Below are 26,251 nucleotides of genomic sequence, written 5' to 3' on the forward strand. Positions count from 1 at the left end.
GTTCTACCGAGGGCATAGAGAAAAACAGGGGACAAATGACGGGACGAGGCGCACGCGCTGCGTGTAACCGCACTATATATTTCTGCTCAACGCGCCGCCTAACTTCCGGGTCTCCTGCAGAATCCGACGGTGGCTTCGCGCATTGCTGCATTGGGTCCAACGTGGATACCTAGGAGTACCATTGCGGCACTCTGCTCCGCAAGCGGTGCATAAACAGTTACTCTAGCCAAGGTTTCAGCTTCGCGATCCTGGCCACGTCGCGCAAGGGCACCACTATCGGCGCTCTGAGCCGTTTGCTGTTAGAGCCCCTGTATACAGAAAGGTAGCGACACCCTTTGAAGAATGCTGCCTGCTTTCTTGGAGCGATTCAGGCGGCGCTACCGTCTACGGGCGAGCGCGAAATAGCAAAATATAACAATACGAGTGTGCATGAGGGACGAGGAGGGAGTAGGAACGTCTATGCTGCAGTGTTGGAGTGTAGTGCATGCCATGAGCTCATGTCGCCAATGAAATAACGCCGACTGTGCAACGTCACGGCTATCATCGTCTTTCTTTGAGCACATCCTTCGAGGTTAGTAGACCGTGACAGTGCGCTTTTATCCTGTGTTTATGTATTTTCGTGTCTTTCAGCCTTTGACTGCGATCTGACTCAAATAGAAACCAAGTATAGGAAGGTCGTCTGTTATCTTGGAGCGATGCAGGCGGCGCTACAGTCGACGCGCGAGTGTAAAAAAGCAAAACATAAAGATAAGAGGTGTGCGCGTCAGAGGAGGAGAGAAATGTCGTTACCTTTCTTATTCAGGGGCATTATTTTTGCTGTCCCCACAGCTTGGTTTTACCCAACACAAGGCCTGTGAACATGGCCACAGGTGTTGTGGGCATCTTCACGACTTAACGTAAAAATACTAGCAGTAAATGAAGTGACGTTTATTCTTTGTGCCGGATCTCTCCCGAAAGCAGTCGTCAGGGCTTGACCCACTTCGGAGCCGCCTCGGTGGCTCCGAGGCGGGAGCGCTGGGCTACGGATCCCCATGTGGCGGGTTCGAATCCCGGCCGAGGTGCCCGCAATCTGACGGAGGCTTATTGCGGAAGAGGTGCCGTGTAACCGAACTTTCGGTTGCTCGCCAAAAGATCCCCAGGTGGTCCAAAATTAATCCTCAGTCTTCCGCTGGGGCGTGCCAGATGCCCGTCACTGGTTTGGCACCTAAAACCCCAAAATATATGACTCACTTCGGCTTATGTGCCGAGCTGGGCATATGCACCGTGCATGCAGGCCGCGGAGCGGTAACACATGTGCCCTTCCCCGCCCTCAGGCGACCAGAGACTATAAATACCAGCCGAACGCTGACGCGGCGTTCGGTTAAGTCAGCCGATCGTTGAGTCATTGCTATCTGTTGTTTCCATCCGTGTGTTTCTAAAGCTAGCTGTTTGGGCGCCATGGTCTGATCTCCTCCTTAATCGACATTAACAGTAAGGTGAGGACAAGAAGAACAAGAGCGAAGAAATGAGGGAGAGGCATGAAAATGAAAGAAAGAAAAAAAAGAGAGAGAAGAGAGGGAAACAAGAAAAAGTGAAAAGTATCACAGGCAGATGAGAGGGAAGAAATGCTTGAACAGTTGCTTTGGCTCGAACCATTCCCAGAAGATGATGCTCAGTAAACTTAGAAGGCGTGATGGGAATTGTAGGAAACTCGGATAAAGGGAAGTTTTCGTGCTCTGCTGTGGTGGCAATCATCCTCATGCCTAATATAGTTCCTATACAGCCAAGAATACTAATTTATTTACATTCCTTTATTAAATAGGCACTAACATTTTGTGACCCGTTAGAGTCGCAATCATAACTAACTTTCGTACATGTCCCTCTTTTAAGTTATGCTTCAGTAAAACAAAATGCAATGCTCTTTCGGTGCATGGCTTTCATGGTTGAAGTTCTGTGCTACGGGATGGGACTGGGTTCCCTGGTGCGTTAGCAGTCCCTCTCGAGCATAGCTGTTTTTTCCAAGTGTTTCCTTCGCCGTCACACTTCATGGCCGGGTTATGGGGTACGCTTGCTAGGGTGAGTGAAATAAGGGTTGTTTTTGCTTAAATTATGGCGCATGTAACTAAATGTGGGGAACGAAATCGCTGTTCGAATTAAGTTTTTGAGAAAAATATTTATTAGGCGCGCTTAATTTTAATTGTCCTCAGTGCCTTCTGAACTTGCAGGTGGAGGCCCATATCCTTGCTGGTGCTGTTACGTTCAGTGTTCCCCACGTTTTGCACATGTCCTTACCTATACCCAGACTGGCTTGTGGGGGCCAGATCCAGATCAGGCGCGGGCTCTCGGCACAGCCTGACTGCTAGGGAACGTGTCTCCAAGGTGGTGGATAGGGGGCAGCCATCAAAATACAGTTCTCACACTAGGCCATGTTTTCCCTTTAATCGAATTACTCTGAAGGCACAGGCCAGCAATAAAATGGTCGCATTCCACCGAGTACTGTAGGAAGGCATCAAGTTGCACAGATAGTGCCAGTTTTCCAGGGGCTCCATTTTCATAGCTAAGTTCTTGCACTCGCGACCCAACAGGCACACAGGTACCGCAAAGACTGCTGGCCTGGCTGACCAGCAGTCTTTGTTCAAGGTTGCAGCAGAAGTCTTCGTTTCGACAAGATTGCTAGGGGCACCACAAGTGAATTAATCTGCTCTGATAAACCCACCCGCTGTTTCATTCACCTTAATCGAGCCCTCAGGTACTGTTGCTGGAAGGAGACCACATCACACACATTTTTAAATCAAGTCTTTCTGCAGAGTAGAAAAAAATGCAAAACGCCTCTAGGTCTTAGATTCACCCCACTCCGCCCTATATAGGATGTTTTGCTGTGCGTCCAATTGCCAGGCTGCCTTTGACAAATTGCACGAACGACAGAAGTTGCACTTGGGACGAACCGAGTGCACCAACGTAATCACAACAACCTTGCCACGAACATTTGCGAACGGTAAATGTGCAAAATCTGCTCGTGATATGTTGATTCCCAATGATTTAGACAAGAGAGATGTACGGGCCCATTGTTTGACAACAAATGTTTGCACATTTGTATGGCCCTGAAAGACGTTGTTTGGAAAGGGGTGTGCTAAACATCCCACGAGGATAGTGTGAAGTAGTGAGGCTAGAAAAGAGACTGGGAGCTGCAACCCGGGGCGCCATATACTGAAATGTTTACATCGCAGTATATCAGCCATCGAGTTGCTACGTCCTGTGCCCATGCCACTTGGCACTACCCTCGTGGTGATCCTTCCACAACAGGACAGGAGGTTCCGCTGGATGTCTGCCGGGTTAAAAAGGGAAGTAAGGTGTGGTAAAGTACTACTGCCAGGACCTAAAAACAAGTACATGTTTTAAAGATTTGATGCATGCACGAGGTTAACAATATGCTGTTTGCAATATGGCTGCCCTTGAATGCCGCAACTGATCTATACTTTTTCGTTCCCTCATGGAAAAAGGGTGCACTGGTTAGGACGTGCACTGAAAGTCATGAACGAAGGTTTCCTTCCTTGGCTAGTTCTAGTGCATGAAAAAAGGCACTCGTCTCGCTGATGGCGTTTGGCAGCACACGTAATGTAGAGCAGCGTCTCGTTCACCTCGAGCTGGCGTAGGTCTCATCCCCACTCCGCACCCAGCCTACGGACGACCTGGGCCTTGATCAGCCTTGTAAGGGCCCGGACACCCACGAGATGGGAGATGTGGTAGCCAACTCCCTCGAAGTAGTCCCTCCTCGGCTGCTTTTTGTCCAAGAAGACCTGGAGGAGCCAGCCAAGTCAAAGTCATTCATATAAACAATGTGCAAAGGCAAATTGCTTGTTTACACTATTTGTACAGTTTGTAGTGTGGCAGAGCATAAATAAACAACGGGGTTTAAACATGACACAGAATTACTGAACTTAAGGTCCGATGCAGCTTTATTTACGTGACCCCATGTGGCCCGTTCAACTTACAAATGGCTTGAACTACATACTCGGATCTCGGATCGCCGCAGTCTTCTCGCAAGACGGCGATTGAGCTACACCCGCCTGGCCTCGTCCACAACGTCAACCCCGCACCGAGGCAAAACTTTGAAGAGAAACACCGTAAGTTTGTCGTCCTGAGAGCCTCCTCCACCAGGAGCTAGAAGTAAAGAGAGAAGCTCATCACACGTGGTCACCCCATTATATGCCCTCATAACAAAAGGGGAAAATGTCGCAGGGGTCCTGTCTATTCCTGAGATCGTCACCTAAAACGGGCACAACAACGAAGTTTATGAACCGAACATGCCACTGCCGAACATTTGCCAGCAAAGGTACAGCAGTGAGCCCTCCAACGTCGAATGCGATTGTCTGCACATTCGCCGCGAATCTCAGCCGGTTTAGGTTCAGGAACTTCAGCTGGCTTTCTCCGACCAAAGCGTGCGTCATCGCTGGCCGTCAACTGGCACTTCATTAAATTAGCAAATAGTGAGCCCGTGGAAATAGAGTTTTTATACCTTTTTATTTAGCTGTCCGGAACTGTTGGTTTCATTCCCCCGTCTGGACGTACACCTGCCTGCTCTCAAGAGGCTGATATGTGTGATCCAAAAAAAAAGCTTTGATATAATAAAGTGCAAAACCGTCATGCATTCCATCAACAAATGTACAATGCTTATAGACACCCCGAGAGTTAGTTCTTTTATTATATACAGCCGTAAATAACCGCCTGGAATACCAGGAGCTCCCGAGAAAAGAGAATCGTGTTTTTCTGCCCGGTTAATAAATTATGCATCGCAGAGAGATTAAACTCCGTGGTGTGTGATGCTAGCGGTTGGGATGAAACACTAGCATCACATCCGGAAGTAGGTCCGCCACCAGGAGGGGCGTCCGCCGCAACTGGGGACGGACCTACTTTCGACAACCCGGGTGCATCCATTCTAGCAGGCAGGCTCTTGTCAAGGGAGGGCCGTGCCCCACGGAGCTCTATTCGAGGTTCTTCCCCTTTCCGTGAACTTGCTTTTGAGGCAGTTCCGATACCTCGGACTTCTTGCGGGCAAAACGTGTTGGCCTATCAAGTCAATAAACTGTTTTAGCATTACTTTGCTGGCTCTTACGTACGCGATATGCATTAGCCTACATGCTTAGAATCGACATCACGTCATCCGTTTCGCAGTACCACAGAAGAGAGAGAGAGCGAGGGAAGGAAGCTGTTTTGGTACGAATTTTAAGTGTCGGGTTACTCTTCTAGAGTGAGAAAAGCGACGTCTGGGAGGTACAAAAGAGAGTCCAGTGAAAGGGGGATTCTCCCTTCCTCTTTTTTTTGGTGGTAGCCGGAGACCTGACGGGATGACGTCGGGCGCAAAGCATTTATACACGTTTGCGAGTTCGGCCTCAGGGTGCCGCCATCTTGCTCAGTTGGGGTACGTTTCGGCGTGTCAACATCCTACTACGACGCCTTGCTAAGGCGGCGTAATCGGATTATGACGTTCCTTGCTAAGGACGTACTTGAGGACGTGGATAGACCCTTCTCACAAGGGCGCCGCCATCTTAAATTGTCATCACTTCCAGTATGTGTGAAAAAAATTGTTACCGTCACCACACCACTAGAAAACATTAAAGGGATACTTCAATGAAATTTGAAATATATCCGTCGAGTTCAAAAATAGGTTGAATATGATCCACAATATCCGTAAATGACAATCGCACGTTTGTATTTTGAGCCTGGTGGCTGCATTTCTTCTTATAAACGGCCCACTGTAGCAAGCGCTCGGAGAAGGCCCAGCTTAGAGTACGTGACATCCGACGCAATCGTGACGTAGGTCGTCTCGGGACGAGCAAAGCTACTGCGAGGCTGACGTCGAGGGGATGGCCTAGTCGTTCCAGGCACCGAAGCCGTTGCTTTTGTACGAATTTTGAGTGACGGGTTAATCTTTTATAATCTTGTAGGGGGACAACAGCTACTTCTGGAACACACGAAAGGGATTCTCGGGAAGACGGGAGTTCCTCCTTCCCCTCTTCTCTCGTCGTGGCCGGAGGCGAGACACACGCCGTCACTAGCTTTCAAGGTTCTTAGACGGGCATTACAAATGAGGCCTTAGCGACATCCACCAGGCGCTCTTTGCTAATCGTTCAATTCGTTTTAAATTCCTTTTCGTGATTTTTTTAACAAGACATTGGTGTGTTCGATGTGAGGCTGCTCCTTTGAACACATATACAACATAAAATAAGCGCCAAAATTTCGTTGTAGTATCCCTTTAATAATATAAGCTGAAACGTCACTGCTTCTCGTTTTACCTCCCCTCTATTTTTTAAAAACATTTATAGGCTGAAACGTTTTAATATTTTTTTTTGTCGCCCATACCAAATACGCCTATTATTTGGCTGGGGACGAGAGTACACGAAAAAGGTCTGTGAAACACCTCCTGGAACAGATTTTAGTTTTGAGTTCCGTAAACGTTGCCGGGTGAACATCTCGCGTGTCCTTGATCAAATTTGCCAGAACTGCCTTAAGCACGGGGAGTACTTGAGGCAGTTCCCCATGCCTTCAGCACGGGGACTGCTTAAGCACAGGAAGTGCTTAAGGCACCACCAAGTTCCTCAAGATAGTTATTGAAAGTGGAAACGTTTCCAATCCTTTTATTTCAAATTAAACCAAACCGCATCTGCCTGGTCACGCGCGCATTTCTGCGGGGTACGGAGGCTACGGGTGCGTAGCCGAATTCGATAATGGAGCGTCGGTCAATCATCCGAGAGAGAGAGAGAGAGAGAGAAGTCTTGCAAAAGAGGAAAAACCAACGTTGGAGTTACAGCCATGGGCCGAAGGGTCAATCATCCCGTGATAAAGGCCCCCTTTATACACGCTATCGCGGAAAGAAACCCATGACCTACCGATGTCAAGTGCACTGCGACAACCTGGGAAATTTTTCGAAGAGTTGTTCGTCCATCGGCGACGAAATGCGCGAAAAGGCGCTGAGCAGATGTGAACATTCAAGGAGATTGCGAGTGGTGAACATTTTCACAATGCGCTCCTTCAGCTGCACGGCGATTTGACGTGACTGCAGTAGGTCACGGAAAGAATAGCCGAGGTGAACCCCACGTAAGTTCACGTAACACTGACGTTCCAGAACACCACGTCGCCCATGCTGTTTCAGTCAAGGTAACCGCCCTCCTGAAGCTGGCCCTGTCCCTGGGCCCAATTTCTCTCGAGAGCTTTGCGCAAAGCCGGCTGGCCCTCAACGCAAACGCCATATATTCACCGATGTTTGTTTGCAAACAAGCTCGGTGCCGCCAGCTATCGGCGTACCCTTGCGTGCTTCCGGTTTTCCTCTTCTTTTTTTTTTTTTTTTGACATCCTTATGTTACTTGTACTAAGTTCTACAATGCGTGCAGGTTCTTACAAACTTATTACAGATAGTTCTCCCTAGAAAAACATTCTTACCCGCTTACTGTGCGTTGTTGAGGAACAAATAAATACACGACCGGAAGTTTACTGGGGCACCAAATACTGTGGCGCCCTCGCGGTACCGACTCCCACCGAATTCGGTGAATAGGGCTGGCCTATGGCGTTGCGTGCGTATGCCATAGGCTAGCCCTTTTAGCGCGTTCTGCGGAAGCGCACCCCAGACTGCAATTTACTATACTTCGTTTCAGCTTCGGTCCGAGCGCGGCCGATGTTATGAGCAGAAGGGCCAATCAAACAGCGCCAAAAGCAAATCGTCATGGCCTGCTCTCTACAGTTGATAGGACCATCCGGTATTCGCCGAGTCTCTGTGCGCGCTCCTCCGCCGGCTAGTCCTATCAGGAGCAGAGAGCACGCCATGACGCTGCGCTTTTTGTGGTGTTTGATTGGCCCTTCGACTTATAACATCGGCCGCGCTCGGACCGAAGCTGAAACGAAGTATAGACAGTTTTAGTATAGCGTTGCCGGCTCTTACTTACGCGATACGCAATAGTATTGGGGAGGAGATCGAACAGTCACGCCTCTGGCGGCACGCTTCAGCTGTGGGGGCAACAAACCGAATTTTCTTGTTTGTTTTTGATCAGCGATATCGAAGATGACGATTCGAAGGCCAACATTGGTCAGGGCGAAGCGCTCGTGTCCAGGCCGTGCATGACGAGGTTAAATTTCTTTGTTATGCTGTGTTAGTAAACACCGGGCTGTGGGGACAACAACCTCGATAAAGCGCCCCCTATAGTTCGATCTCCTGCCCAATAGCGTACGCTAAAAATGACTTGCTCGGACCGAATTTAGTTGTCCGTAACGTTTTCGAGTGAAGACCGCGCATGATCTTGGTTAAATTTGCTGGAGCCGTAGAATTCCGCGTGCTTATAGCGCAACCATGCTCCTGGAAAAAAAATATTGAAAATGAAAACGTGTCCCATCATTTTATTTCAAAATAAACCAAGCCACAGCTGCCTCGTCAAGCGCGCTTTTCTGCGGGGTACACAGGCTACGAGTACGAATGCGTAGTCAAATTCGATCACGGAGCGTCCGTGAGTCGTCTCGTGGAAACGGCACCTTTTATCAATGCTGTCGCGGAACGAAATTCATGACCTACTGATGTCCTGTGCATAGCGAGAACTTCGGCGATTTCTTTGAGAGTCGTTCGTCCGTGGGCGATGAACTGTGCGAAAAGGCTTAGCGTTGAGCAGGTCGCAGTGTTGACGCACATTCCGAGCGGCGAACATTTTTACTGTGCACTCCAGCTGCACGGCGATCTGATTCGACCGGTCCCTGAAAGAATTGCCGAGCTGAACACCACGCAATTTCACGTAACACAGAACTTCGAAAACACCACGTCGCCCTTGCTGCGTTAGTCGAGGTAACCGCCATGTTGAAATTTGCGCTCTCGTTGGGTCCGAGATCTCTCGAGAGCGTCCCGCAAAGCCCGCTAGCCCGCCACGCAAAATCCCCAGCGTTGCGTGCGTACGCAATACGCTAGCCCTTCTATTGCGTTCTGCGCATGCGCACTCACGGCCCGCAATTTCCTTGCGTACGGAAAGCTATAGCGTACGGTCCACTAATACTGTCTATTTGCGTACTCAAAGTTTTTGCGGAAGGTCCACTAAAACTGTTTAATAAATACGTCGCTTTGCGAACCGATAGAGATGCTATATTCCTAGATAGTACACCCCCCAATTGAGAAACCCACATTGTAAAATTAATCAAGGGATCACATCCGAACAAGTTTCCAAGTGTTCGGAACTCGGCTTTGTTTTCTGGCGGTCAATAAAAAAAATACAAAGAAAAAAAAAAGTGAACGTTTGCTTTAATACAGCTTTAGGTTTTCCGCACTGCCTACTGCGCATGCGTGCTTAGAGTCGATATAATTGTGGTCACGTTATTGAAGTTCGCCCTTGATATCGTCATATTTGTCACTTCTGTTTGTAAACATGCGCACTCAGCCCTCAGTGTGCAATCAGGAGGAACTTAGAGCAGTGATACAATATCTCTGGTCGGGGGGTGTCCGAAGAACTGCAATTCATCGCAAGCTTACAACGCAACACGGGGAGAGCGCTTTTCCACATACACGTGTGTCTATAAGTTGTTCGAGAATTTTAAAAGTGGCTGGACAAGCTTGATGAACACAAAGGGAGCGGGACGCCCGTCAGTGCGCGAAGCGGTGCGTGCGTAGATGGTTGGGCGACCAACCGAAAACCTTATTATTGGAAGGAATATCCAAGATCTTGGACGGCTGAATAAATTGCATTAAAAAGGAAGGAGACTATGTAGCGAAACTGCGTACTTTTTCCATCCCTACCATTATGTATACACTCTCAGAAAAAGCGGGTGTATTCTTACACCCTTTGTTTCATATAAGACATCCCAAAACTTCAGTCAAACGTATAGCACACTGACATCGAACTGACGGTAGGTACCTTCACAAGAGGCTTGATAGCCATATGGTACAACTTATTGAAATAGGTAATGCACGTGTTACTGACTACAAGAGATTAAACGTTTTTTTTTTTGAGGTTAGTGCAAAACCTCACCACCCGTATTCACCAGGCGCGAGTAGCGCCTGTTTAACCACTGACTAGTGACGTCATCGACTAAAATGATCACGTGGCGAGCGATAGTCGCCGCTAAGTGAGTGCTTGGTATTCACCGGTCGTCTTTAGGGCCTAGTCGCTCCGCGCGACTAAGAAGTCGACTAACAATTCTTAGTCAAGGGGTAGGGCTAGTTTAGCCAGTGTCTGTGGGGTGACTTGCGGCTCAGCGCCATGGCCGACTCGTATCACCGCTGACCGCCAGCGCTAACGAAGCACTTACTCTCTCGGAACGCTGGGGGACACCTCTAGAAAGAAATGGCGGTGCAAATATTGTGTACACAGTCATTTTCAGCGGTCAGAGATACCGCTAAAGAGGTCTATGCAGGGCGCTGGACGACGAGAAAAGTTTGCGCTACATTTGAGCGCAAACTGGGCGTTCCGGCAACGTAGCAATTCGTTTCGAACACACAAAATAAACTCCCACGATGCCCTGTCTGAGTGTTGAAGGTGGTTATCGTCGAACTGCGACAAAAAAAGAAGGAAAAAGAATTACCGAGGGTTTGCAGTTTGCGCTCAGCGGCTAATCGGAGTGTATCAGCGGCCTCAGAATCTGATACAGACAAGGCGGGATTCCACACGGACACACGCCGCGCTCCGAGTAAGTTGGCATGTCTCCATTGTGACCGATAGTACAGCTTCTCGATCGACGGACTCGTATTTCCCCCAGGTATGTCTGACTCCGTGCTTTGAGTCACCGAACTCTCATCGCTGCGACAAATATACTTAGCCCGTATGTCAGAAGACAAATTATTAGTCGCAAAAAATCAACAATCGGGCATTATAGCACTCGCGTTTCGAAACTGGCCTCACGACTGGGCGAGGATGCAGTCAAGTTTTATTCGGGATTTCGCTCGTTTTCCTCGTATTATCGAGGTTATGTATTGCGCGTGCGAGCAGACGCAAGCAGTTTGCGTTTGATTTAGCGTTGTGGGTTTCAAACTGTGCGTGAGCGGAAGCTAAAACTGCATCTTCGATTGGTACATGGCGATGACGCGCATGCGCCGCGTGGAGCACGCTGCTAAAATATAAACGCAAAGTGGTTGCGTTTTCTCCTATACACAATAGTGAATTTTAGTATCGCGTATACGAGCAGACGCAAACCCCGTGCGTTTGCGTTGCGTGTTCTACACTGCGCGTGCGCGGAGCCCAAACTGCGGCCTCGGATTGGCGCATGGAGACTTTGCGCATGCGCATCGTGGAGAACGCAACGCAAACGCAAACGCAGAGAGCTTGCGTTTGCTCGTATACGAAATACTAAAACTCACTTGTACTGAAACTATGTACTTTGCGGTTGTTCAGCTGCGAGCCGATACGACCAATTAAGGAACTTCATAATCGCAACGTCATGGCGTTAGTCATCCTTTGTACGTCTGCTATCATCTGCTAAGCAAGTCAAGATCAGTGAATGTCCGGTGACTTGCGCTTTTGTTACGTGTTTCTGTGTTTCGGTCTTTTTATGCGCTGGAGCCTTGGACTGCGCCGGCGGCTCCTTGGCAAGAAGCCGGCGTTTGAATCTCTAAATGGCGGGGTCGAACCCGGTTTGAAGGTTCATAGATCTTGCAGATATCCACCGAGCTAAAGGCGCCGTGTAACCGAGATTTCGGTTCAAAGTTAAGGATTCCTCTATAATCTAATTTAGTCGTTGGCTCTTTTCTGAAGCGCGCCGCCAGTCCTTATGTGGTTCGACGCGTAAACCCCCGTAAATGGCATTAGATTTTCAAAGCCTCTAAAAAATGCCTATTTCTTCTTGATTTTAAATGCTGTGATGGTATCGACGACATATATTGTAGATATACCACCTGCGTGCCGTTTTGTTTTTAACATGACAGCTGAGGACGTGGTTACCTCAACATGCCAGCGCAGCTCTCTAACAGTCTAACGCATCTTTCGGCCGACCTCGCCGTCTCTTGGCGAAGTCCCTGCTACATGATGAAAAAAAGAAACGAAAACTTCAAAATTGCATGATTATTTTGATAGTGTTGTTCACAATACGCAGCATTTTCATGTGATGTTTCAGCATATTTGTCTTGAAAAGCAGTGTTTACGATGACTGTTAACTATTCGTAGTGACAAGTTCGCTTGGATCGCTTCGGGTTCCACTCATTATGGGTACTGCACGTGCTACCCGGGCGGTTACGTTATAATCTTCATAGTTCATAGGAGCTCCGCATTGCACGTGCTCGCATTAGAAGAGAAAGTTGAAGTGTCCTCACTCTGGGTTGTGAAAAAATTGCACCTGGCGGCGACGTTCGAACTTCTCGCCGCGAGTAAATACATATTATTATGCTTCGTTTTTATGATGAAATACTCTCAGTACCGGGGCAAATATAAATGAAAATGCAAGTTGTTTTTGCCATTTTTTGTGTTTAAACAGCGAAATTTACTGTTCATATTGCATAGCCTTGCTGCTATTGATTTTAGTCGTACGTTTAATGAAATTCATTTATTGCTGAGGAATGAAAGCTGATGTATAACTGAGTTCAAAAAGACATTCAGATAACGAATGGAGAACGTTTAGTCCAGTTAGCAGTATCATACACAAACCACGCTTTTCGGATAAATTGTCCACTGATCGCTTTTCGCAGTATTAGTAATCGTTCATACTTCTCTGCTTGCTCTCTTTAAATGGCAAGAGTATATATATGTATATTCTTATTCCCAAATTTTATTAGCCTACATATATATATATATATATATATATATATATATATATATATATATATATATATATATATATATATATAAAGGTGAGGCAGGGTAATTTAAGAACAATGGATCGGGAAAATGTAATATGTCAGAGATCCGTACTTGCGGAGTTGCTATGCTAGGAGTTTATTGTATGTATTGCGACAGTTTCGCCGAGAGGCTCGGCTTCGTCAGGAGATGTATGCCATCTCCTGACGAAGCCGAGCCTCTCGGCGAAACTGTCGTAATACATACAATAAACTCCTAGCATAGCAACTCCGCAAGTACGGATCTCTGACGTATATATATATATATATATTATTTTAAATCCAAGTCTTCTCGACCGTTGTACTCATGGGTTCTCTAGACAAGTGTGGTGAGGCACACGTACTCAGAACACGCACACATGAGTCAAATTTTCTAAGTCTACGAATAAGAACATACTGAGAAATATAAAAGCGGAGCGTGGAAGACAACCAGTTCAACGGAAAGCTAATAAACTGTGCGAGACACTAAAGGCCTAGTTACATATACTACGGCAATTTATAACATCGAGGAGTAATATATGTAGTGGCAAATAATAGGGAAATGTACAAGGGCTGATTAAGAAGTATCGATAAGCTGTTATTTTATGCGAGGAGGTAGACAAGCTGTGTTGTGTCGATGATTGTGAAGTTAATGCATCCATATGTGTAAACCTGCAGACTTACCATCTTCGTCTTTAGCACCTTATACGTTTCGTTATGTTTGATGGTAAAGACCTGCTGGTAAGAGTATTACAAAGGTGTGCAATTAAATTTTGCGTTAACCCTTGAAAAGTGTTAACTGCACTGTAACGCTCTTCATACAGCCCGTACTCATCGCCCTGTGATTTCTAGGTATATTCAACAATAAAAAAATAAGTTCACGGGAGAAAGTTTTCGTCGTACGATTTAGTGGAAACTTTTGCTGCTGCAACACCGAAAGCGATGTTTCAAAGCATTATTTTACGTCTTCTTTTAAATTATTTTGAACCCTTTTTATTTAATATTGAATACGCTTGATGCTACTTTCAAAAACAAAAAGAAAAAAAAAATCAAAGCTCCCAGAGAGGCCCAGTTCTGAACAAAAAACAATCAGGTCCCACTAATTTTCGATTTGCACTCGTATCATACCGACTGAATGTAGGCTTTTACTAAAGGTTACATTTCTGTGCCTTTCCTCGCTTACACCGGGAAAGAAAGGAGGTCGAATCATTTAGCTGTGCTCATCTGAATTTAGCGTTTTGGCGTCAAAACGGCGTCATTTCGGTGGTAAAACTTTGGCAGGTTTCGCCAGTCAATACAAGTTATTGTTGAATGGAATGCGATTTTGCTGACAAAACTCAGCATATCCGCTCTGTGGTTAAGTTGTGGTCTTCAGTGCTAACGTGGATTATGTTTCTTTTTTTTTTTTTTTTTGCAGAAGAACAGCTTACCATTTTCAGGTAACTTGTTCTCAGGCACAACCAGTAACTGGTCACAAGGATGCCCGGACGAAAGTTTGACCATTCCCAGAGCCCGCCTGACCACGGTGTCAAAATGGAGAGATTCAGTCCAATGCACGACGAAGGCCTCACGAACGCCGGCTTTGTCGCGGATGCCGAAATGAACGGCGAGCATCGGGTGAGTGAGGTACCATTCCTTATAATTAGGGTTTCATGTTTTCGGTTCAAATTAAGCTTCTTTTACAGTTTTGGCAGGGACACTCTATTTTTCTTTTTTGTTTCTAGCTCCATTGCTACGAAGTGAAAAGGCGCATCAACATTAACCATCGTGACAATGCGGCACAGCAATCTAGTGCTGTCATGCCACACTAAAGAGGCCGTTAGACAGCGAGGGCGTATTTAGTTCGGCCGTAGCTAAAGCAGTTAACCCCAAAACTGTAAAAAAAAAAAAAAAAAAAACTCAATTTGCAGTAAAGGTTACAGAAGGCAAATGTCCACAATTCTGCTGTACTTGGAGGCAACTTTGAGGGAAAAGGTTATGGGTGCCGTGCGCTCGCACGCTTTGAACGCCGATGAAATCTGTACACGCGTACTCTTCACTTTTAAAATGCCACAGAAAGTTGACACCGAGTTTACCTTGTTTATTTCTCCCACTCCTTATATAGCCACGGTAATGTTGCCGACGGCGTTCTACAAGAACTCTTAAAGGGCAACTCCGCTTCATTTTTGATATTTAGAAAATTATGTAGCCCTCTTCAGTGTCATATAGGGAGACCCCATGTCAAATATTACGATCGAATTCCGTCTATATATTTAATAAACTGGCCAGAAAACTTTCAAATCGGCCAAGTCGCCGAAATCTGCCAGCTCTGGCGTGCGACGTGAGGCGCAATCACCAGCGCAGTCAATCTGACGGAGTTGGAGAGGCCAACGTTGAGCCACAACGTCAGAGGCAGGACTACGTCATTCTCACGTTTTGTTTGTTTTTACTTCTCAGAGCGAAATTGAACGATGACGTCATGAGTTTCTCCTCTCGGTGTTGGCTGAACGGCGTCGACGAGGTCACCGTAACCCGGATGCGCTAGTTTGCACTGCCCTGCGCGCTTATTGGTCTGTTTCTCCGCTCCCCTTCTCCTCTTTCGTCTTCTCCCCTTCCCCCTCTCCCCCGGGACATCACCGTCCACGCCATGCGACACGACCTGCCCGCGTCGCGTGTCCTGTCCTTCGCACCCACGAACGTCACAAGACCACGTGGCTCGACGTGACGTGGCCATGACTCTGACGACACGAGACCAATGGTGCCTGACGCAACCGAAGTTTCGGCTTCGGTATCAGCTGATGTTTGAATTAAGATTACACAAAAAATATTCCACATTTTGCGAATCCGATGACGTAGATCTGTTTAGTAGTGCTTTGTGAAATGGAATCACATGTAAGCCTAAATTTTTCGGACTTGAGCGGAGTTGCCCTTTAAAAGCATTAAAACTAAAAGCAAATAAAAACAAATTACGAACTTTTAGCTAATTTGGGTTCCGTGTTTTCAGCGTTTATTTCTCTTTGACATCGCGCGTGTCCCTATCGGGGTTTATTTCCTTCTTACAAATTCGATGTTTCTCGTTGTAAAAGTTTGGTGTCGGATTAAGAAACGGGAGTTTATCGGGGTCTATGCTGGAGTAAACTCACCGGATCCTGGGAAAGCAGCGCCAAGCTCCTCGTATAGTCGCCATTTCGGTTCATTGATTCAATTTCCTCGGTTCCATCTCTCCTTGACCTCACCATTCTCGGTGAGCCGATCTGAATTCGCTGGTGACAGGGAGATTTCCCGAGACGTTTCTCGTACACCGATCTTTTGCTACCCACACAACAGCCAAACAAGCGTACATCTTTGTACCTCCACAAGATGCGGCGTCGGTGCTTGGAGGCATTGGAAAATAATTTTCCTGTCTCGTAATGAGCAAGAAGAGCAAGGCTATTGCAAGAGATATGTGGAGACAAGCATGATTGATAAGTGGATTGTATGCCAAATTCGCCGATATTGGAGAGGAACGCTTTTTGTACCATGATGCTTTATAGTAATTAAACTCGAGGAAGAAAACGAGAAGGGACGTCCCTTCTCGTTTTCGTCCTCAAGTTTAATTACTCATACTAACCCGCTCGTTCTGTCCTTGCTTTATAGTAATCTTTACGCGACTAGAGAACGACCCTTTCGAAGCTTCGAAGATTTGAATCAACCGAACTGGCGATTACTATGGCAGCTGACATCAATCAACCAATCACCTTGCGAGGTTTGCGAGGTTTGTGTCAGGGACAGCAGGGAGGGAACGCACTGACGCTACTTTCTTAGATTTCAGTGATTATACTGGAGAGCCCAGTACACGGACATATGATTCCACATCATCCAAAGGAAAAAGCAGAACAGAGGGAGATGTTCCTGAAAAAAGAAGCAACTTTTCATGCAGTTCAGTACGGGCCCTGTTCCAGTTTAGCGCAAAAAAAAAACATATATTTCAGTTTTCTTTTGTTTTTTTTTGCGTGAAGATTGGGTTTCCCCTATTTAATACCGCTCCCGTTTGGGGTTCTTGAGCCTTCTTCGAGTTTGATGAAACAGCCTCGGGGGTTAATGTTTGGGGTATATCAATATTTACCGAAAACAAAAAAAACCCCTAGCTATAACTTATATCCTGGGGGAACGTCTTACATTGGACAGCATGTCTTTTCTTGATAACGCCGTATTTTACGCCACTTAAATCAAAAGGGGCCTAATCCTTGAGCCCAGCTCATTGTTCAACAATTGGTCGTCATCGGTGGCTGAAAAGGCATTTAAAGCCTCCCTGCCTCGCCCCTCAGTGTGGCAGAAATATCCGGCGCAATATGCTCGCGGAAAGTACGGTAGCTCTCAGGGGCTATCAGTCGTTCACTGACCTACAAACAACTACAAGGTACGACGCGGCATCTTATCGGGAAAAGCTCGAATCATGCCATAGCCTCCTCTTTACTGATAATGCATCCCAAACGCCGCTTGCCGTTTATCCTCACAACTTCTCCAGTGTGCGCCGCTTCCCCACATAAGACAGGAAACATGAACGAAGTGAACGATGTTACTCCGCCCTCTCTCTCGCATTCACTATACATTCTTGGTGCTGTTTTGAGCATATGGTGCGGGCTGAGAGTTGCACATAGGCAATTCGTTTTTATTTTTGCCACGTTTTTTGACATGCTTTAGGCAGAATCGCAAAACTAAAGGCAGGGGCTGTCGTTTTCCGAGAACCCAAGCAACATCGGGGATCATGAAAGGTGACTGAAGCTCATTTTTATGTACAGTAGGCACGTTTTTGCGACGGACATTAAGGGGGGCTTGTTTAGACGAACCATTTTTAATGTCCGTTTCAGTGAAGCCTTGGCATCCTTCTGAGGCTTCACTCAAGGCCCATCTTAATTCGGACCTCCCTGTCGTCAAAGCTGGATCAACCTATGGAATCTTTCACGGCCTCTTACGGTGCTGCTTAACTGGCTGACTGCCCAGCTATCTCTCACGCGCCTCGAGATAGTGACGGGTTTCTGACGACATGCACAGTACGCCATACACAAAACTTGAGGCACGGCACAACTAACACCTTTCCACACTGCTTAGGTAAATTCGTAACGGTTGTAAACTCACAGGACTCTGACCTTGGTAATTCCTCTTCACCTTCCGCTATTTCATGTTCCTTTGCCTCAGCAATAAAAAAACTTTCAGTGTTCACTATTTCGACATTGTAAAAGTTTACTTGCTCGTCTGTCCGGCCTGTAGTTCGTGTTGGGTCATATATCTACACTCTAAAAAACAAAAGGTGTAAAAGGGTGTAGCGTTACACCCTTGTCCCATATAATACACCCCAAAACTTTATTTCGACGTACAACGCACTATAGTCGAACAAACAGCCCCAAATTTTACGAGGGGCTTGATAACGGTCCGATTTAACATTTTTTTTTTAAATAGCTAAGGTACGTATCAAAGACCACATCAAGAAAAAACACCGAGTTCTTACAGTAGGGCCAAGACAGCCCTGATTATTTTTTTTTGTCAGTAAAACGTACATTAGCTATTTCAGTAAGTTGTACCACACGGCTATCAAGCCCCTCGTAAATTTTCGAGCCGAATGTTCAACTATAGGGCGCTGTACGGTCGAATTGAAGTTTTGGGGTGTATTATATGGTACAAAGGGTGTAACTATACACCCTTTTACACCCTTTTTTCTTGAGAGTGTACCGCCCCTACATTTATTCGCTTGCAGAAGCTACATGTGTTGCTGCTCAGCTGCTATGAAATAGGCGTTCTTGAAGTGTGTGAATTACGTACACTGCGGAAGTATCAGTGCACTGCCGACTGGCGTTGTCTTTATTGCCTTAGAGGTGACGCCCCTGGCGGTGATTATATAAAGCAGGCGCAACGGAGCCAATGCAAGAGGAAGTCAGAAATTGTTCAAGCATTATCAGTATAAAAGAGGAGAAGCTGAAAGCTTTATTATAAATAAAAATGCCCTAAATCCAGGACCAGAAATAAAGAAATATAATTCAGGTGTCAGGAAAGACCTAGTGGATATAGATATCGAGGGCCTGCCACCATTCCACTGTGTCCGCATATTCAGGGGGAGCGAGCCACTACTAAAACAAATGGGGCCGAGAATCGTTTGGAAAGGAGTAAAGCTGCTGTTGGCGGGTCGGAAGGGTCTGTGGCACTCCCTGTAAAGGAGGCATGACAAGGCATTGGGTTCCTTATCACAATGGGATGAACATCCGTGATATGCAACGTCACTGCTTTGGACATTGCAGCTCTATTTTAGGCATCGGTGGTTTGGCCGCAACGAGAACGACTGAAACTGTAATTACAGAAATCAATTGCGTCCCGTGCCGTGAACCCCTTTATGGCGCATTCTGTCTTACACTCTTAATGTTTGCACAGAAGCAGATATTGAAAGAACGTAACATGCCCCATGATAACGTAGCAGCTTGGGCGAGTCGGTTGCACATTATTACACACACCACAGCGCACTATAGCAAACAACACTCACTCCTTACACACTATAGTGCTATAGTGCGCTGTGGTATGTGTAATAATGCCCCATGACACTAACGTCTAATGATTTTTTACTGGCTTAGAACACAAATTATTTAGTACCTATCTTATGCTTTATTTATTTTATTTCAATGGATGGTCTTAGTCCCACAGACAATACAGCCAAGCGCCAAGTAATATTGTACACAAACAAATTACCGCATGCATCTATTTTTATATTACACCCCCTCTAAACCCTCGTTTACTAACTAACCATAAAGTCTACCAAAGGGCAGAGATGCGACTATGTAAGGGCGGACGTAGACTGGCCCTTTTAAACTGTCATCGTACCGCCCATTAGAAGATCGTGGATGCACATTTATTAGCGCCGCAGTGAATCAATATAAAACGGCGAGACATCTATACTCAAATATAAGACAAGGCAGAAGCTCCTTCCGCATCCCAATTATCGCCAGCTAGTGTTCCTCCACAATATGAAAATAGTCCGCTACCGAGGCGCACCTCGTGTTGACGCCTGTGGGCATCGGCGTATAGTACTCACGCGTAAGGACAAGACAGGCTGGACGCATATAGAACACAGTTTTATCCTAGAAGTTCCAGCAATCAGGCTCCGAACCGAGCCATCGGGCTCCCAGCACCAACGTCTTCCTTTCCCTCAAACCCACACGTGAAATAACTCGTGATGGCTACGGCCTGCCTGGTTAGCCCGCAGAGCGATTATTTGCTGTGGCTACTACGTGGCGATATTTACTTGGCGCATTCTTAATTTGTATACGACCTCAGTCGTTATAATGCCATAGTAGTGAGCAGTGAGTAATACAGTGTACTTCTGCTTTGCACGGAGCTTTCTAAGACAACACGACCGACATGGTCAGATCTGGCAAACGTTTGCCGTAGTAGACTTGGCGAAGACAACCACACAGACCCACGTTCCGTAAGCGGAACACCAAGGCCAGATTTGCTTCGTCTCTGTTGCATGTTAACACATAGGTTCGGGCGAGTTGGTTGCTCACGATGTACAGGGGGAACAGCGCACCCGGAGAACAGTCATTCAAATCAACATACACACAAAAGAAAGAAACACTTACTCAGCGCTGACTGACAACTCTCTAGGGGATCAGTGGCCGCAATAAAGAAAAAAAAAAAAAATCAGTGGCCGAGTGGTCTAGCGCACACCAGCTCGGAGCACGTGGAGCGAAAGCTCGCGCTGCAGAACCCAGGGATCCTGGGTTCGAGCCCCACCCCTGCCCGTTTCGATCTGGATGAGCATCGTACCGGCGTGCGGTCGTGTATCAATACTGCGTGATGCACGTTAAAGACCCCAGGCTAGCGGCTGTACCGCACTGGCTAAATTTCTCATCTACAGCTGGGAGACTCGTCGCCCCTGTGAGGCAGACCAAGTTCTAGGCTGTATAAACACACACACAACCCAATTTTTTGACAACTCTATATTTACGCTTTCTCTTCTATTTGTGCTATATGCAAGGGCCAGGGAGAATAACTGGTCTTTTTTTCTTTTCTTTCGATATGATGCTAAATAGTGAACTAAATTGAAATTAATTTAAAGCTAGGTAGTCTAATTCTTTTTGTGACAAGGTTAAAGACGGAGTACTGACGCATGTGCCGTTATGTTTCGCAATGTTCTCTGCCTCGATAATTTCTCTTGTGAGCTTGTTGTGATGCTTGCCAAGCACGCCGCAGTTACTCAGCAGCACTGAGCAGCCACAGTCTCGACAGTGAATGCCTAGATGACCGGAGCTTTTGTTGGTGAATGTGTTGTTATGCTCTCGAAGGCGATCGTTCAGACACCTTCCGGTCTGACCTATGTACAGCTTTCCACAAGAGAGGGGAAAGGAATACACCACCTTTTCTGTACAAGGGACAAAGGTGTTCTTGTGCTTCTTTTTGCTGCCAACTGTTGTTATTGGTGGAGTATTTACTTTCTTGCATAAGCTGTGAAAATTGTTAGGAGCTGAGAAGATGACTTCCAAGTTTACTCGGTTAGCTATTTTCTTTAGTCCGCGAGAAAAATTATGAATATATGGCACAATGATGGGCTTCTTTGTTTTGTCTCTTTGCTTTTGTAGTGTGCATAGGTCTTGCCTGCTTTCGTTGATGAGCTTTTCGGCCATTGATGTTAATAAGGAGTTTGGGTATCCTGCGCGCTCTAGTCTTGAAGCTTGCCCTTCAAAGCTCGCTGGAATGGAATGCGAGCAGGATTTTACGAGTGAGTTTTGAGGCATAACCGCACGATGCTTCTTTTAACAAATTTTGAATGGGCCGAGTTGAATGGTAAGAGCGGGTTTTTTCCCCTGGGCTCATACGACCAGCATAAATGGTAGGGTAACATGAGGAGTCTGAGATCCAGGAATCTTAAAGAGCGCTCGTTTGGAAGTTCATGGGTGATTTCCAAAGGACTCATGCACATTTTAAAACTGTCGAGGACGTCAGCAACCATGCTGGTGAAGTTGCGATCGTCTGAAGCTAAAACAATTAAATAATCGTCGACGTACCGGAACACTCTTATAACTTTGGAGGTGTCTAATGATTCTTTTATCTTCCTGTTGTTGTGCGCTAGATAGAGATCGCTAAGGACAGGGGCAATGCAGGACCCGATGCAGACACCTCTCTTCTGTAGGTATGGTTGGCAATCCCAGCTAGCAAAGGTCGACCTGAGGTAGATGTTAATCAAGGTCAAAAACTTGCTTTGGGATAAGCCCGACGCATTTTGGAAGACAATAGCACCGAAGGTGTCTATGCTGTCCTCTATGTACCTTAGAAGGCGGTCGTGGGGCAAGGAATATTACAGATCCTTAATGTCGATGGAGAACACCTTTAGGTCTTGGTCACGATGCTCTTCTAAAAAGTTGAAAACTTCGAAGGAGCTGCGGATCAGGTATGGATCATCAATGTTAAGTAGGTTTAGTTGTGTTAGGAGAAATAAGGCAACAGACTTTTGCCATGTCCCCCTTTCAGAAACGATAACCCGGAGGGGGCAATCCGCTTTGTGAGTTTTGGCGCTGAAAAATAATTCTAGACTCAGATTTTTACTGCGATCAATGTAGGAGCAGAGTTGTTTTAAATCGTTCAAGTGACAAAATTGTTTTGCTTCCCTTTTAACTTTTTCCAGGGAGATCTCGGTGTGCTTGCTGAAAACGGATTCGGCTGCTGTTAATGCTTTTTCTCCAAACGTGTCCGAATGCATGAGGACAAAACCTCCCTCTTTGTCCGCGGGCAGAAGATATAATGAATTCTCTTTCAGGTACGTTTCTACTCTCTTGATGCACAACGTACCTGAAAGAGAAATTATTATATCTTCTGCCCGCGGACAAAGAGGGAGGTTTTGTCCTCATGCATTCGGACACGTTTGGAGAAAAAGCATTAACAGCAGTCGAATCCGTTTTCAGCTAGCACTCCGCGATCTCCCTGGAAAAAGTTAAAAGGGAAGCAAAACAATTTTGTCACTAATGATTTAAAACAACCCTGCTCCTACATCGATCGCAGTAAAAATCTGAGTCTAGAATTATTTTTCAGCGCCAAAACTTATAAAGCGGATTGCCCCCTCCGGGTTATCGTTTCTGAAAGGGGGACATGGCAAAAGTCTGTTGCCTTATTTCTCCTAACACAACTAAACCTACTTCACATTAATGATCCATACCTGATCCGCAGCTCCTTTGAAGTTTTCAACTTTTTAGAAGAGCATCGTGACCGAGACCTAAAGGTGTTCTCCATCGACATTAAGGATCTGTACTATTCCTTGCCCCACGACCGCCTCCTAAGGTACATAGAGGACAGCATAGACACCTTCGGTGCTATTGCCTTTCAAAATGCGTCGGGCTTATCCCAAAGCAAGTTTTTGACCTTGATTAACATCTACCTCAGGTCGACCGTTGCTACCTGGGATTGCCAACCATACCTACAGAAGAGAGGTGTCTGCATCGGGTCCTGCATTGCCCCTGTCCTTAGCGATCTCTATCTAGCGCACAACGACAGGAAGATAAAAGAATCATTAGACACCTCCAAAGTTATAAGAGTGTTCCGGTACGTCGACGATTATTTAATTGTTTTAGCTTCAGACCATCGCAACTTCACCAGCATGGTTGCTGACGTCCTCGACAGTTTTAAAATGTGCATGAGTCCTTTGGAAATCACCCATGAACTTCCAAACGAGCGCTCTTTAAGATTCCTGGATCTCAGACTCTTCATGTTACACTACCATTTATGCTGGTCGTATGAGCCCAGGGAAAAAAAACCGCTCTTACCATTCAACTCGGCCCATTCAAAACTTGTGAAAAGAAGCATCGTGCGGTTATGCCTCAAAAACTCACTCATAAAATCCTGCTCGCATTCCATTCCAGCGAGCTTTGACGGGCAAGTTTCAAGACTAAAGCGCGCAGGATACCCAAACTCCTTATTAACATCAGTGGCCGAAAAGCTCATCAACGAAAGCAGACAAGACCTATGCACACAACAAAAGCAAAGAGACAAAACAAAGAAGCCCATCATTTTGCCATATATTCATAATTTTTCTCACGGAATAAAGAAAATAGCTAACCGAGTAAACTTGGAAGTCATCTTCTCAGCTCCTAACAAACTTCACAGCTTATGCAAGAAGGTAAATACTCCACCAATAACCACAGTTGGCTGCAAAAAGAAGCACAAGAACACCTTTGTCCCTTGTACAGAAAGGTGGTGTATTCGTTTCCCCTCTCTTGTGGAAAGCTGTACATAGGTCAGACCGGAAAGTGTCTGAACGATCGCCTTCGAGAGCATAACAACACATTCACCAACAAAATCTCCGGTCATCTAGGCATTCACTGTTGAGACTGTGGCTGCTCAGTGCTGCTGAGTAACTGCGGCGTGCTTGGCAAGCATCACAAGCTCACAAGAGAAATTATCGAGGCAGAGAACATTGCGAAACATAACGGCACATGCGTCAGTACTCCGTCTTTAACCTTGTCACAAAAAGAATTAGACTACCTAGCTTTAAATTAATTTCAATTTAGTTCACTATTTATCATCATATCGAAAGAAAAAAAAAAGACCAGTTATTCTCCCTGGTCCTTGCATATAGCACAAATAGAAGAAGAGAAAGTGTAAATATAGAGAGTTGTCAGTCAGCGCTGAGTAAGTGTTTCTTTCTTTTGTGTGTATGTTGATTTGAATGACTGTTCTCCGGGTGCGCTGTTCCCCCTGTACATCTCTGTTGCAGTTAATTATTGACGAATCCAGCGAAATTGACGACACCTAAGGGCTCGAACTAGGGTGCCTTCATGTGCGCTTTGCTTAGGGCGGTGGCATCTCGCCATTTTGTCTCACACGTTTTGTTCAGAAGCGCGTGAAAGAGCGTGGCCCTGCACGCGTTTGTGGCGTTGACTGTATTTTGGCGACATTTTGTTTTCGTTGATTTCTTTGTATTTTCCCCGTGAGCGCGCGCTGTCGGCATCGGGTACTACAAAGGGTGGCATCACCCTAAACAGAAGGACATTGAGGCACCCTAGATCGAACAGAAAGCTGTGGCGGCAGGTTCGCTCTCCAGCCTTCTCGAGCGAATCAGATATTCACAGCGCCTGGCTGCATAAAGACGAAGCTGTTAAAGTAGGTTCAATACCGCGTGGTGAAAATTGCCAATAGTCGGTGACAGGTTAAAGGTTCAGGAGAAGCTCCTTCCCACCTCTTTCCAGTTTAGCAAAGCAAACGCTGTAGAGGAGGTGTTCACTTTACCAGCGTTCGCTCTGAAACTTTGGCATCTGGTCGGAATTCACTGTTACTAAAAAATTTTTTTTTTTCACGCATGTCTTTACATATTATATATGTCGTATACGCGAGCCGCAAAATGTGATTTCGAAAGACTTTGATCAGCTTGATGTGGATTCGCAGGAGCATCTAGCCATTTCCGACCTGGAGGATCAACAAAACAGGAATGCCAAGATTCGAGAGCGAGTCGTCCTAGCCTTGAAGACCCTAGCATTCTTGCTCTACCACGGCTACCTCATAGCCGGCATCAAACTCACCTGGAACGAAACCGGAAGCTACTGCCACGACGTCAAGTTCCTTGTGGTTGTCACAGCAATTGTCTATATTTGCGTGATCTGGAAGATTGTCGCCTACACCTTCGACTACTTCCTGGAAGCTCGCTGGGACAACCTCAAAAGCAACCTGAAGGAAAGCATCTCGGCTAAGACGAAGCGTGGAATGTGAGTGAAGGCTGTATATTACTTAATATGCTTCGTGTGTCATGCCCTGGTGTTTCTACGGCGAAAGACTGAGAGAAAGGAGGAGATGAAAGCTCGCGTGAACGTCTCAGCGCCATGCTCCGGTTGGCCTTGCGCTTACTCACTGTCTCCCTCTAATCAGAGGAAACAATAGAGCGCCACCTGCACTCCGCGCACTGTATCACGTTAGAACGTCGGACGCCGGCGTTCGAACAGTGAGTAGGGGCAAAGGCAACTAGCCTTTGCGTCTACCTATCACCTTTCCAATCAGGCCTCCGCGCTCTGACGTCATCGCACGCTCTCATCTCTTCCTCAGTTTGTCTCCGTATAGACGTTTGCAGGTACGACCTCTGGGCGACGGGGCCATCTTGCTGCTGGTGTGGGTATAGCTATAGATCGTCTGATAGTCAAGCATTTCTGAGGCCGTGGATACACTTCAGCAACGCCGGACTAACAGGTGATCTGCCCACACCAGCAGCAAGCTGGCGGTGCCAAAAGCCGTACTCGCAAACGTCTATAGGCAGGATCGCGTGCTTCGATGAAATGGCTGGGTGTACTTGGTTATTTTTTTTAACAAAGGTAAGGAGGCAGTAAGCCGTATTCCACTGATCTTCATTGTTCTCAGGGTTGGGCAGAAATATAAAAACAAATGTATTTTGGAATTAGAAATACTGGGATACATTAAAATAGTAGCTACAATACTGATACTGAAATATATCTGTAAAAGTGTGTCGCGATACGTATCGGAAATACATTTTAAAAACAGGCAAAAAGTCTTTGGAAATACAAATACAGGAAC

At 46.3% G+C, this 26,251-nt stretch overlaps 1 protein-coding gene across 1 annotated transcript in view; it reads left to right on the forward strand.

The window, feature by feature from the left end:
* Positions 1 to 10,606: 10,606 nt before the first annotated feature.
* The window catches only part of LOC8029760 (sodium/nucleoside cotransporter 2), an 85,672-nt gene continuing 70,027 nt past the window's right edge, over positions 10,607 to 26,251 (forward strand). The window contains exons 1-3 of the mRNA XM_040214906.3: positions 10,607 to 10,698; positions 14,160 to 14,359; positions 25,118 to 25,434. Of these exons, the coding sequence (XP_040070840.1) occupies positions 14,222 to 14,359; positions 25,118 to 25,434 (455 nt within the window). The 5' untranslated portion in view covers positions 10,607 to 10,698; positions 14,160 to 14,221. The remainder of the gene's footprint in view (positions 10,699 to 14,159; positions 14,360 to 25,117; positions 25,435 to 26,251) is intronic.

Source organism: Ixodes scapularis, unplaced genomic scaffold, assembly GCF_016920785.2.
Source record: "Ixodes scapularis isolate PalLabHiFi unplaced genomic scaffold, ASM1692078v2 PGA_scaffold5__190_contigs__length_132052651, whole genome shotgun sequence".
Taxonomy (NCBI): Eukaryota; Metazoa; Arthropoda; class Arachnida; order Ixodida; family Ixodidae; genus Ixodes; species Ixodes scapularis.